General features: G+C 33.5%; 1 protein-coding gene across 10 annotated transcripts in view; it reads right to left on the bottom strand.

Moving 5' to 3' along the window:
- PPFIA2 (PTPRF interacting protein alpha 2) overlaps positions 1-13,146 on the bottom strand; it is a 335,497-nt gene that overhangs the window by 158,146 nt on the left and 164,205 nt on the right. For 6 of the 10 annotated variants that reach the window (XM_040558390.1, XM_040558388.1, XM_040558404.1 and 3 more), the window contains one exon: positions 5,828-5,890. The exons of the other annotated variants lie outside the window; for them this stretch is intronic. In XM_040558390.1, the coding sequence (XP_040414324.1) occupies positions 5,828-5,890 (63 nt within the window). The remainder of the gene's footprint in view (positions 1-5,827; positions 5,891-13,146) is intronic. 10 annotated transcript variants of the gene reach the window in all.

The following is a 13,146-nucleotide window of genomic DNA, read 5'->3' as shown; positions in this document are numbered from 1 at the left end:
ATAAATTGGTATGCTGTAGTTGGTAACAGATCTGACCATATGGCATCGAGTCCGTTCCTAGTGCATATTAAAAATCAAAATTAAAAAAGTGTGGAACAACTCAGACATCATCCAAGCATTGTTCCTTGTGAATTGCTTGTGAACAGTGCTACAGCTCTTAATTCCTGATTTCCGTTTTGCAATGTTTAATCTCTCATATCACTGGAATCAATGCATTGGGACTGTGTCAGTCCAAACGGCACAGAAACATGTTGGAGTGCTATGCTGGGACACAGTCACTGTCCATGTCAACATTACCATGGGTGTGTGTGGTCACACACTTGAGGAACAGGACAGCATGCTGTTTCTAAGACATATATTTGCTAGTGACACATTTCCCCATTTGTAGTGCGCTGCTGCTTTCTCTTCTACCTTTGGATTTAACACACTTGGCACAGCTGGGCAAATGGCAGATCTGACAGCTAATTGCCTGACAAGAGGTCTACACCGTGCAATTTGCTGGCCCTGTGGCATGGAAATAGGAGATGACAGCTAAAAAATTAGTGTCATGTTAAAAATATTGTCATCGGCAGTGAGAACTAACTGAATTTGCTTTTCTGCTTAGAAGTTTATTTGTTAATGAAGTAACTCCTAAAATCAGAAGTACAGAGTTTGGATAAAAGCTTGAGAACAGAAATCCACTTTTTTTTTTTTTTCTTTTTTCCCTTTTTTTTACCCATGGATAAAGTAACACATCTGAATGCTAACGGGGTCTGACACCTGAAGGTGTGCCAATCACATAAAATCTGTTTGTACCTTCAAGAGGTAGGCCACTCTTTGGTAAATCCCTGAATCCTGTGAAGGCTGAAAGAGCTGAAGGTGTTCAGCTAAAAGGTCAAGGAGCTTTCATAGCTCCCTGATAAAGGTTGGAGATTTCAATTATGTTTAGGCTTCTGACTTTTTGTTCCTATGTCCAGTAGTTCTGGATTATTATTTTTTTTCCCCTCTCAATCTCAGAAACATTCCCAGGACAGGAAAAAAAAAAAAAAAAAGATTTCAGCTTTTCTGGAAATAAAGGCATTTGGCTTAAATGCTCAGCCTATTCACATGAACATCTTTATTTATATCAAAAAACCACGGGAAATGCAGTTTCATTCTCATTTAAAATATTTTAAGGTATCTGTATTTTATCAAAGCTTTCTCTCATCTCTCTTCCTCACTGTAACCATCCCCTCAAAAACTTTAGAAATAGTGTAAAGAATTAAGATTGCTGATGAATGAAAAAAACATTTTAAAAGACATTGCATAGAAGTAGAATTTGATAAAGCATACGCAAACTGCTGTTTTCATACAGAACTTCTGTATAAAATATCTCTATACATGCCATATATCTTGCCTAAAGCCATAAGACACTCAAAAACATTTATGTTAAAAATTTACTCTCATTAAGCTACACAACTAATAAAAACATCTGCCCAAACAAAGCAGCCCAAATCACATACGCTGGCATTTTAAATGCCCTGAATTTCCAAAGTATTTACTTTCAAACTTGTGAAATCTCTGTCAAGAATTCTTAAGGTGTGCATCCCTTTAGACAGAACAAATGTGTCTTTTCCATGGAAACAGTAGCAGAATGGTGCATTGTTTTGTACTTGTTCAAAATGAAATAATTAGTTTTGTTTTCAAATATATACAGTGAAAGATGTTTTATTTTATTATACAGAGCACATTAACAGCTCTCACCCCTCCTCCCCCCCCTTTAAGTTCTGCTGTCTTGAATGAAGAAAACACAATGTTTAATACCTGCCTTTTATATTTTGTTGTTTACATTTTTACTGTTTACATTAAGGAGCTCTAAAGAAGTATTAATACCCCTATTTTGCAGAATCTCAAAGTCACACAACTACAGCAATTGGATCTGCATACAAAGTGTCTTGGATTTGTTCTGACCATTAGCTTGCATTGTTTCCAGACATCGAGTAATGGCATAGAAATATCAGAGTATGCTAGACTGTTCCATCTAAATGACTCTATATCCATCACTGATGTCCATCCAGGCATATTAGAACTCATGTGAACTCTAAGAGTATATCTACAGAAATTACTTCTTATCAATAAAAAGTTTCTTGTTTTCAAAGTGTACAGCAAATGTATTAATTGTTCAACAGCTAATATATAAAAATAATACACATGCACAGATATGATCAAGGTTTATGATATCTTTCTTTCATAAAAGAGAGTAAGTGCTTCTTACTTTCCTACTAAACAATATGCAAGAGAAGGGAATAAACTGTAATAGCATATTACTATTGTCTATAATATAAATTTCTTCACTCAGCTTTTCTCATGTAAACAATTTATAATAATGAGAAATAGAATACAGAAAGTTTATGTGGTAATAAAGGTAAATTGAGGCCTATAATGAAGACTGTAAAGGTGTAAACTTCACAGAATAACAGCATGGAAATTATACTTTTTCATTTGTGGAAAACTGCCCACAAAATTTCACCTTAATTCCTCATAATTTCTGAGTTCTCAAATTTGAATATATAGCAGTTTCTTTTTGTTGTTAAGTTTTATTGCAAGCTCTGCAGTGTATTTCTACGAAGTAAAATAATGTACTACAGTCTTTATATTTAAATAGCTTCTTAGTTTAATTATTAATATCATTAATAGATGTTACTTAGGTGTAATAAAGTGTTTTTCTCATGTTTTAGCATACATGACTCATGAACAATACATTCTATATTAATATGTTAATATAAAAGTGTGCTTGCAAAAAAGTCTAAGAAACTGTGCTTTATTCAGTAATGAGGGACTTCATAAATGGTTCTCAAACATCAAGAGACTACAGGATTTAGGAATGAATAAAAAAAAGTCAATTATTCATGATTTTTTTGGATGACTCTTTTCAGTTACACTATTTTTTAAAAACTGAAGCTGGATCTGCTTTTGTATTTGTTACAGTGTCCCAGGAGGATCTTGTGCCAAGAGAAGAACATGTAAAGTATGTTCTTCCTTCCCTTTCTACCCTGCAAGATGCTGGGTGAAGGGGTAAGTGCATATTTCCACTCTTTACCCTTGCTGCAGGCTATGTGTTTTTAGATGACATGTAGATGTTGGTAAGGAACATATTCCGTCTCTGAACCAGAAGCTTTGTTATAAATTCAGAAATATGATAAAATAGGAAATAAATTTGCAGAGTTCAAGTATAAAGATCATCTGCACAAGATAAACTTTCATTGAGAATTATTTCAAAATTTGAAATAGAAAAAATACAATATGTCCTCATTAGAAGTCTTCAGAGTTAAGAATTTGGTTGCTTCCACGCATTCATACAGTAAGAATGTAATATTAGATCTCGTGGCCAATTAAAAATGGCTTTGGGTGAAAGTAAATAACAATGGAAAGAGATTGTTTCACACCATTTGTGAATGATTTTCTCAGCAGGAGAAAAATAGTAGTTTTAAGCGTGAAAAGTTTTATTTTCAGTGTTCACACTAAAAGTGAAATCTAGAATGTGAACTCACTTTTTTATTAAAGAGCATTTAAGACTTTTTAGTTTGTGGAGAGAATTCAGAGGGAAATACTGAAGCCCAGTCTTCCAATTGCATTGCAAGATTTTTCACTGTTATCCAGACAGGAATTACATTTTTTTCCAAGTTTCAGCTTTGAGACTTAATGTCTAGTTTAAGCTATTCACCTAACCTACTGATTAAGTTAAGAAAAAAAGACCATTCAGTCACAATTCCTCCATCATTTTAAGGGGATGATTCTTGAAATGGTGTACCTTGTTTTCTTCATTGGAAGAAGCTGTATCATAGCTTAATTCACACCAGTCTTTTAGAGGGCTACAGCTTAGTGAAGTAAATTTTGCTATAAGTAACAAGTTAAACTGGGAAAGCAGAGATTGTATTACATAATTTTAATAACCTATAAGCAAGATGTCTAAGCCAACATGACCTTTTAGATCCCCTTTTTAGTACATGGACAAAGACTGATATTTTCAGAGAGCTGACAGGTGATAATGACTCTAGCCTCCACTGTCTCTGGAGCAGAGACAACTACATTAAATTTGACATTAAATTTTAGGCAGGAAAATCAGAAGATGCAGTTAGAAGAGCATGTAACAAATTCTAAATTTTATTCCCATTCTTGTGGATTTTGATATATTTCTTTTTGGAGGAAAAAAATAAAAATAAAAATTACAGGAGTCCAAAGAGAATAAACTACATTTTTTTTTTTTTTTTTAAAGGGGAGAGGTATCATTAGGAACTGTAGTTTACAATGATGGTTCTTGTGATTTCTAAAGGCAGGAATAAGGACATTCTTGTTCAACAGCAGTTAATGAATCCCATACTGATTTTGGTGGTATAGAATATAATCCAAAGAATGAAAAGGTAATCTATGTGATGTTGATTTATGTCATTCTTTTAAGAAGCATCTATTTAGAGCCTGTCTTAATGTAATTTAAAATAATAAAATAATAAAATGCCCCAAACAACTCTGGAGTAATGGTACATACCAAAATACCTAAATCTGAAATCCTGCAGTTTTTCATACTTGTGAATTATTGTCTTTCATTAAAAATGGTACTATTTGCAGACTGAAATGCTAAGATTGCCCTGCCAAAGTTAAAATCATGCTGAAAATCTGGAAGAGATTGGGGATTAATCATATATTGTATATTGAGGGTCTTTTTTCCTCAGCAGATAAGCAAGCCTGAAATGAATCTAGCAGTACAAATCATAGTCAAGAAGTTATTGTATTGGTCCATTCAAGGGACGTATCCAGAAATCCATAATGATTCAGGCAGTCAGATGCATTATTTTCTCATATTGTGGCATAAAGAATTTCTCAAACATAAACTTTCCAGAAAAAAAAAGAGTAAAGTTTAGTATTTTGTTTGTTTGTGTTTGTTTTACTTTTCCAGGTAGTGTGGATGAACTAAGTTCTTGCCAATATTAAATCACAGTATTTTTTCTCTTAACTGTATAGTACTTGTACTTTGGTTATATGTTATATCTTAAAAGAACTTAAGGTGATGGAAATATTTATCCAGATCTCCTTCTGACAGTTCCCCTATAAATAAGATATTTTTTAGCTGTAAAGTAAATTACTAAACACATTACATGATAAAAATGGTTTCTATATAACAAAGAGCCAAAATATTTTCTCAGCAGTACATCCCAAATTCCCATTCATGTTACCCCATTAATGTATACAAGCTCAATTTTGGCTCAATGACTTTCCATTTTCTGAACAGATTTAGTAAAAAATGATACATTACCTATTATACTACAAGTGAATAAATTGCTTTTTCTGTTAAGAAAAATTGATTTCTTATTCTGTTTTTATCAGCAGTAGTAACTCTTCCTTTCTTCTATTTTTAATCATAGGATATATTTGTTTAAGCAAGAAAAATGAAACTACCTTTCTTCCAAAATTAGTATTACACATCTTCATATTAAAATCCAATTTAGAACAATGTTAAGTAGAATAAATATAGCTTCTCATTGCTTTCCTCATTTTGTCTACTGCTGTTCTAGTCTTTTCAACTGACAAGAGCATTGAGCTGGGAGAGAAGCAAGGTAAATTCAGAAGGAACTGTGAATATATTATCATTGTCTTTATTTAGTAGTGCCATCAAATCATATAGAAAAATGACACTAGTTCAGTATTTTTATAGGCTGAGACCTCACTTGTAGTACAATATTCAGTGACCCTGAAATATATATTATGAAGTAACTTCAAGATGCACAAGCTCCCGTGGGCAACAAAATATCAAATTCACATAAGGATGTTTTGCATTTAAATTACACAAAAATCCAAGATATGTAAAACATACATTAGGGCAGGATATGGTCCTTTGAATGTTATTCTCAATGCTCGTACCAGCAGCAACGGTCATCTGAAAAAGGGATTCAAAGATTCTGCTGAATGGAACAGAATTTTGTAAAGTGCTACAGTATATTTAAATTACACCATGTTAATAAGATGAATGTTATTAATTGTCATTCAAGCAAGCTGATCAGAGAGAAAAAAAATGTGGCTCAACTGACATTCACAAATTAAAAATTAAAAGTATCATTACATCTCTTGGCTAATATAGTACTGAGAACAACCAAATATTAAATCATTTGTGTGTTCTGTACCGTGCTCTGCAGAAGTGAACTCTGACACATTGTCAAACAGTCAGATAACTGTGAATAAATAATTGTACCTTGATGGCTAGCTTTAAACTGAGTTCCCTACCTAAAGCAAGATAGACCCCTTCACAAGGAAGAAGGAAAGTAGGATTTTCTCCCCCAAATTACTCAAATTTAACCAGTTTATGGACAGACACACAAGAAAGTAGTAAATTGTAAGGAAGAATTTACCTATTAAACAGATAATTTTTACAAGCTGACTCAGACTTCTCTATTGTACCAAACAATCATAATAGTGGAAAATAGTATGCAAAAAGTTATGTGTTGTTAAAAATCTGAAAGTCCCTTTTAAAGAATCTTTTTTAACATTAAATGCCATTTTCCTTCATTTTTCATTACCTTTTCATGTATTTTTGCAGAGCCCAACATAAAAAATTATTCTGTAGGCAATCTAACTAGGTTACGTTCCTTGAGATCTCAATATTTACTTTAGAGGAAATTAACAGCAGAATTTTTTCAAAAAGTTTTAGAAATACATTTTAGACATCTGGTTCAATCTACCCTGACTGCCATCTTAGAAGAAACGGTTGTAGACTGTTTTGACCAAAACTTTATTTCTGTGACTATTTACCACCTCACTTTGGTAAACCTGGTATTGATAGAGTATATATATATATAACTGATAGAGTTCTGAATAGACAGTATTTTTAGAGTTTTGAATAGGCAGTATTTTAATATTCAAGCATTTGTAATAGCACCATATAACATCTGAATATACAACATAATGCAATGTGGGTTTTATATGACTTTACTGTTATAACTTAAGATGAATTTAAACGTGACTATGTTGTGCAGGAAATTAAAATGTGCATGTTTTCAGTATTTTTAATATTAGCCACAGGCGTGTATGCATCTTTCTCTGTCTATGAAAAATATTGCCAATGCACTTCACGTTATGATTTTTAACAATTTTTAAATATTTGAAAGCACTTTAGACTTTCAATGCTTTAAAGTATAATTATGCTATTAGTGGGAAGAAAAAGAGTAAATCTGGAATTTTAAGCAAAACTCCCAATTCTGCCATTACCGACAAATTCTTACATTGCTTGTCTCAAATTTCCGTTCTTCAAATTCACACCCTTAAATATTTGAAAGCATTTTCATAATGCTTTTTTATTGTTTTTAAAGGAAATTTCACTTCATACAAAGTAGCTACTTTTGAAAAGAACATTTCCATGCAAAGCAACTTTGTGGCCAACTCATGGATAATGTTTAGATGGATTTTCAAAACACTGTTAATCCAGAATTTTGTAAGGAAGACACAGCCCACATTATGTCAGCATGACAATGTTTTAAATGAACGATATCTCAGCACAACAAAACACACACATTATGAACTTTAAGTATTCAGTATTTGTCCTGTACGTCTTTCTTTATTACTAGCCTAACACTCATTAAATTTAATTTCAATGTTTTTACATATGCAACTATTAAAAAAAGTTGGAAACACATGCACGTGGATTAATGTGTAAATTATTTACACACTTATTGCACATTGATTTATATACATACAATATGTACACTATATATGATGTTTTCTGATAATTTTGTCCTTTCATGTGAAAAGGAGGACTACTGTATACTTTTGACTGCTGCATCTGCGCTGTTATCTAATTCATCTTTTCTGTACCTAATTGTTTTAACAGCACTAATCTCCAAGTAATCTTAGCAATTTATTTCAAATTATGTTTTAAACATTTCCCCCTTTTTCTCTCTTGGAAAACTATGATGAAAGGTTTATTAATGAAAGGTGTAAAATTAACAGTGCTTAATTCTAGTAACTAATAGGTTTAAGGTCCAATATTTTGACTATTCAGGCCAGGAAACTTTACATAACTAGAAATGAGTGATCTCTGATCTTTCAATGATGTAAGGCTGTTTTCTTACAGCTATAGTAATTTCCTATGCAACCATATTCATGTCAAGTTCAAGAGAAGAGAACTGAAATAAAAATGTTCAATAAAAAGTGTGAAACCTGTGCATTATTTCTAAAATTGTCTTCAAACTATGTACGTTAAGGCAAGTATATTTTGTCATATTCAAATTTTGAGATACAAAATTAATGAATGAATTATGCAGTATAAGTAATGCGGCAATTCCCATCTCATGCATGTTGATAAAATATTTATTCTATTCAAGAAAGCATTTAATATTATAACACCTACTTAGTTCTTTGTAGTCTAGTGACTATAACCTATTAAAATTAATATTAATGAAACTTTCTATTACAGCTTGTTTTTCCTCTTGGAGAAAAATAATAAGCATTAAAATTTATCAGAGGAGATAGCTGGGTCGACAGGGAGAGAATCCAAAACCAAAGCTCTAGAACATGTATATGTTCTGGCTTGGGATGAGTGCTTCAACTACTGTTTGCTGTGAACCACATACACAGGGACAGATTTTCAAGCTATATCCTAAATGGTGGACCCTTTCCTCTCTCTGCTGGGTTTCCATATAAAAAAGCCCTTTGTGAGGCTGTGGCACATCTGAAAAAAAAATAAAAATTATGGAGTGCAAAAAGAAAAAGCATCACCTGCGAAAAACCCTCTAGGTACACACACAACCAACCTACACCTCCTGGAGTGTCCATGACTGCATCAGATGATAATCATGAATAATGACCCGCATGTGCACCAAACTGGCCTACATTTCACAGATAGATGTGAACAGTGAGAAGGATATCTGAGACTACAATTTCAATCTTCTGTGGAAGCACTAAAATAAAATGCAGTTTCAGCTAATTCTGTAGACTTACCTGCTAGAAATAGCTGAAAGTTCAGGAAGTCTAAAACAGTCAGAGTATCTAATACTATTATTCCTGAGCTTACAACTTGTAGCAACTTTATTTTTTGATCTGGTTAGTTACATTGGGCTTTTAAGTGATCTTCCTGTTTAGATCACATGAAACAAGACATTTTCCTAAATACCCACATCATTAGAATCCAAACCTTCTTAACGAGTCTCCAGTCAAAGCTTTAGTAAAGTAGGAAATTCTGCATTCAGTTCTGATGTGACCAGTACAGCATTTAATTTCAAGGTGAATTCCAAAATAAGAACATGTATTCAGATTTGCTAGCATAAAAAAAGAAAGTCAGGTTTCATAAACAGTGGTATCCAAAGCTGTTGCCAAGTTCAGAGGTATTAACTGAATAAATCTAATTTGTTGGTAGACTGAAGAAATCAGCGAATTTCTTCAGCAAATTTTCGAAGAATTGGTAAGAAATCAGTGCCCTATTCTTTAACCTCTGTAGCAGGTATCTGACCATTCAGATCTGCTTACTGGAAAATTAATGATAATTCTGCTCTCAGAGATAAAAATTCTCCTTCAGAACAATATTTGGTGCTTCTTGATGAGAACTTTTGTGTGACCTTTCTTACATCATTCAACAAAGCCTAAAATGCTATTCAAGTATTTTAGTCTATTGAAAATTTCATTCACTCATATTAATGAGTGAAAATAGGCAAAATCAGAAAAGAACTGTTTATTTCTTCATGTTTACGTCATCTCTTTGTGGGGGAGCTGAGGTTAGAAAGCCATCTGAACAGTCTTCAAGATAAAAAGCCCAAAAGGAACAAACTAGTTACCTACTTTCTAGAGCCATTCCCGTGAATAATCCCCACTTTCACAGTACATAAGATATAATATTTCAAGAAGTTTATACTTCATAGTGAAATTTGCTACCTATTCTCTACAACAACCATCCCAGGACACTCAGACTATAAAATTAACCTCAGCTAAGCCTATCCTGAAGAAATGAAGCCTATTACACATACAATCCCATTCAACTAACATGATTACTTCAATAAGCAGTACCTTCAACTCATGCTGAAATCAGTTTATCTAGATTCAAATGATACACCCATTTGGACAAATGCATACTAATGCAGAATCTATAGTTTTTCTTTTGTTTACTTGCTTTTTAAGCATAAGATGAACTATAGGTCATATTAAAAAATAGACAACTGTCATTGCAGTTGAAGACCATATGGTCGTCACTGAACATCATGGTGCATTACACCATAGATAGATCAGACTTCTCTGATATCTGTGACAGTACAAGCCTATTCTAATAACTTTAAAAAGTTATGTGGCCATGTGAATTCACAGTAACTAAGTAGATGTCATTCATATTGCCTGATCTAAAGAGAAAGGTAAGTGTCATATCCATATGCTGGCAAAGTGTAATTTAATAATCACAAAGGTATATTTTAAAATTCACAGCCTGAATACTGGATAACTTTCTGTGACAGTTATCCCACCAATATGTTCTCTTTTACTGAAGACCGTTTCAGACCTTGACTGGACAGAACCCTGGGACACCTCATCTAGTTAGTAACGCATGAACTGATAATCTTCAGAGATCACTTCCAACCTAAGTCGTGCTATGATTCTATTACTTTTCAGTATTAAACTGTTATTTTCAATATTTATTTTTATAGAACACTTAGTTTTCATGATGCTAGATTTGGTACCTATAAACTGAGAAAGATAGAGAGAGCTCCTTCTTTGGATAGAATGGAAACAAATCTTACCCAGCCTATGTATCTAGACAACCTGGACACAATTTTAATCCTGAGAACAGTTCTACTGATACCTCTGCACTTGCCTGAAGTTTTACATTTTAAATTCCACCGCTAAACCATGACTCTTAGTGCCACATCCACAAGTCTCTTAAATACATCTATGGATAGGGACCCCACTACTTCCCTAGGCAGCCTGTTCCAATGCTTGACCACCTTCTTCATAAAGCAGTTCTTCCTTACATCCAATCTAAACTTCCTCTGGTGCACCTTGAGACCATTTCCTCAAATCCTGAAAAAAGCAGACTGATGCCCACCTCACTGCAACCTTCTTTCAGGCAGTTCTAGGAAGTGCTGAGGTCTCTCCCCAGACTCCTCCAGACTAAATGAGCCCACTTCCCTCAGCTGCTCCTCATAAGACTTGTTTTCTAGTCCCTTCACCAACTTAATTGCTGTTCTCTATACATGCTCAAGCACCTCAATGTCCTTCTAGTGAGGGGCCCAAAACTGAACAAAGTACCTGAGGTGCAGTGTCACCAGTGCCAAGTGCAAATGAACAATCACTTTTCCAGTCCTGCTGACCACACTATTTCTGATGCAGGCCAGGATGCCATTGGCACTTGTAGACATATTATAAGAACATTTGATGTTTATTGTGCATATACACATATGCAGACCTGTATCTATTCACATATATTTGTACGTACACTATGCATAAATTAATATTTACTATATGCTTGATGATGATTTGCAGAAAAAAAAAAGGTAAAAGAATAACAAAAACCATACTCTACAACCATCTACATCTATATTAGTTCTCTGGTATGTGCAATGACCTGTACATACTTGACTTTGTACTTGGGAACGTTCCCACTGAGCCACAGGAAACTTGCTCTCTCTGTAGTGTTAAATCTACATGTTAAAAAAATTGCAAGATCTGGTCCTTAAAACCTAATATGTAGGAAGACAAGCCTTGCAGTATAGAAATCTTCCCATAGTACTGTTACATGATGATACAAGATGACATAATGCAGAAGTAAGTAAGCATTTTAAAAGATAGGATTCATATTTATTTTTTTACCAGTATCAGAGTGACAGAACTGTCTAATTATTCCTTTATTAATCATTTTGAAAATCTTTTGGGATGTGAATGCTGAAAAATACTGTAGTTAAAACACCATCTTATATTTAAAGTGTTGATTTAAATGTATTGAATTTAGGACTTTTTTTTTTTTTTTTTTAATCAAGATTTGGAACAGTGATCACAGAAGCAGTGTTTGAATTTGTGTAGCCATTAAGATTTTTTGAGGTCATGTCTCTGTGTTGTACCAAGGCACAGAAGTAATTCAGCCATATCCTCTATTGTTAAAAATTTATTGTTAAAATTTATTGTTAAAAATTTACATCCAGGTTAGATAAAGCTCAAGTGTACCTGAGAAGCCTATACAGGTTTCAAAAACCTCATGGATCTTATGAGAGAGAGAAATCTCAAGAATGAGGCATGGTTCACAATGACATTCAAAGCTCTCTCAAAGGCAAAATGAAGCCAAAATTTTGAAAATCTGTTTAAAATATAATGAATCATACTTGTTTTATTTTGAAAATTTTGCTTACTGTAGTCCTATTCTAACTGTATGACTATGGCAGACAGCAAAGCTGAAAGCATGCCTAAATCTATTTCATGAGCAGTACACAATCTTGCTTGCCCAAAAAAGTAAGGTGAAGCCTATTCAAACTATTCCTATTCTAATCCTCAGCTTTCTATATAGGGAAAAAATAGTAGGACTGTAAATGCCAGTTTGGTAGAGCAAAACAAAACAAAACAAAATGTCTTGTTTTATTTTATTTTATAGTAGATATTTCCCTGATTTTCCTGAATGCATATGACTGTACATGAAGTTTCTTGCAAACCAAGGGCTAATTTGCTGCCTGATATCTTGGAAGCAGGACGACGAAGAAGAAAAGGTACCCACGGTGAGTGCAGAATGTGGTGTTTTCTTGTAGTCCTGAGACAGATTCTGCTCTCAGGGGGCTGTGGAGGACCCCTCAGATATGTCTATTCTACATGAGTGTGGCCACATAAAAAACAGCAACCAGTACAACCCCCATGTGCACTAGGGAGGACCAGAATAGTTTTCCTGAGTACAATTAACATGTGTAAGGAGAAGTAAAGATGATAAGTCGTAAAGAAGCCTTTACTGAGGACTGTGATCATGTTGATCTTTGAATTTTGCATATCCTTTTCAGAGGTTCTTTAGACTGCAGACAGGTAGAGTTCAGGTTCACAACAATGTTTTTACAGAATTTATTATGTATATATTTTCAGGGAAAATGCTTTACAAAGTCTAAAGCTTTTTCTTTCTTTTTTTTTTTTTGTTTGTTGTATTTAATTCCAGTAAGAGATCTGACTTCTTAAATGTATGTAATAATGACAAAA

Source organism: Cygnus olor, chromosome 1 (genome assembly GCF_009769625.2).
Source record: "Cygnus olor isolate bCygOlo1 chromosome 1, bCygOlo1.pri.v2, whole genome shotgun sequence".
Taxonomy (NCBI): Eukaryota; Metazoa; Chordata; class Aves; order Anseriformes; family Anatidae; genus Cygnus; species Cygnus olor.
Note: the sequence above shows the minus strand (reverse complement) of the source record. Positions and strands in the feature narration are given on the sequence as shown.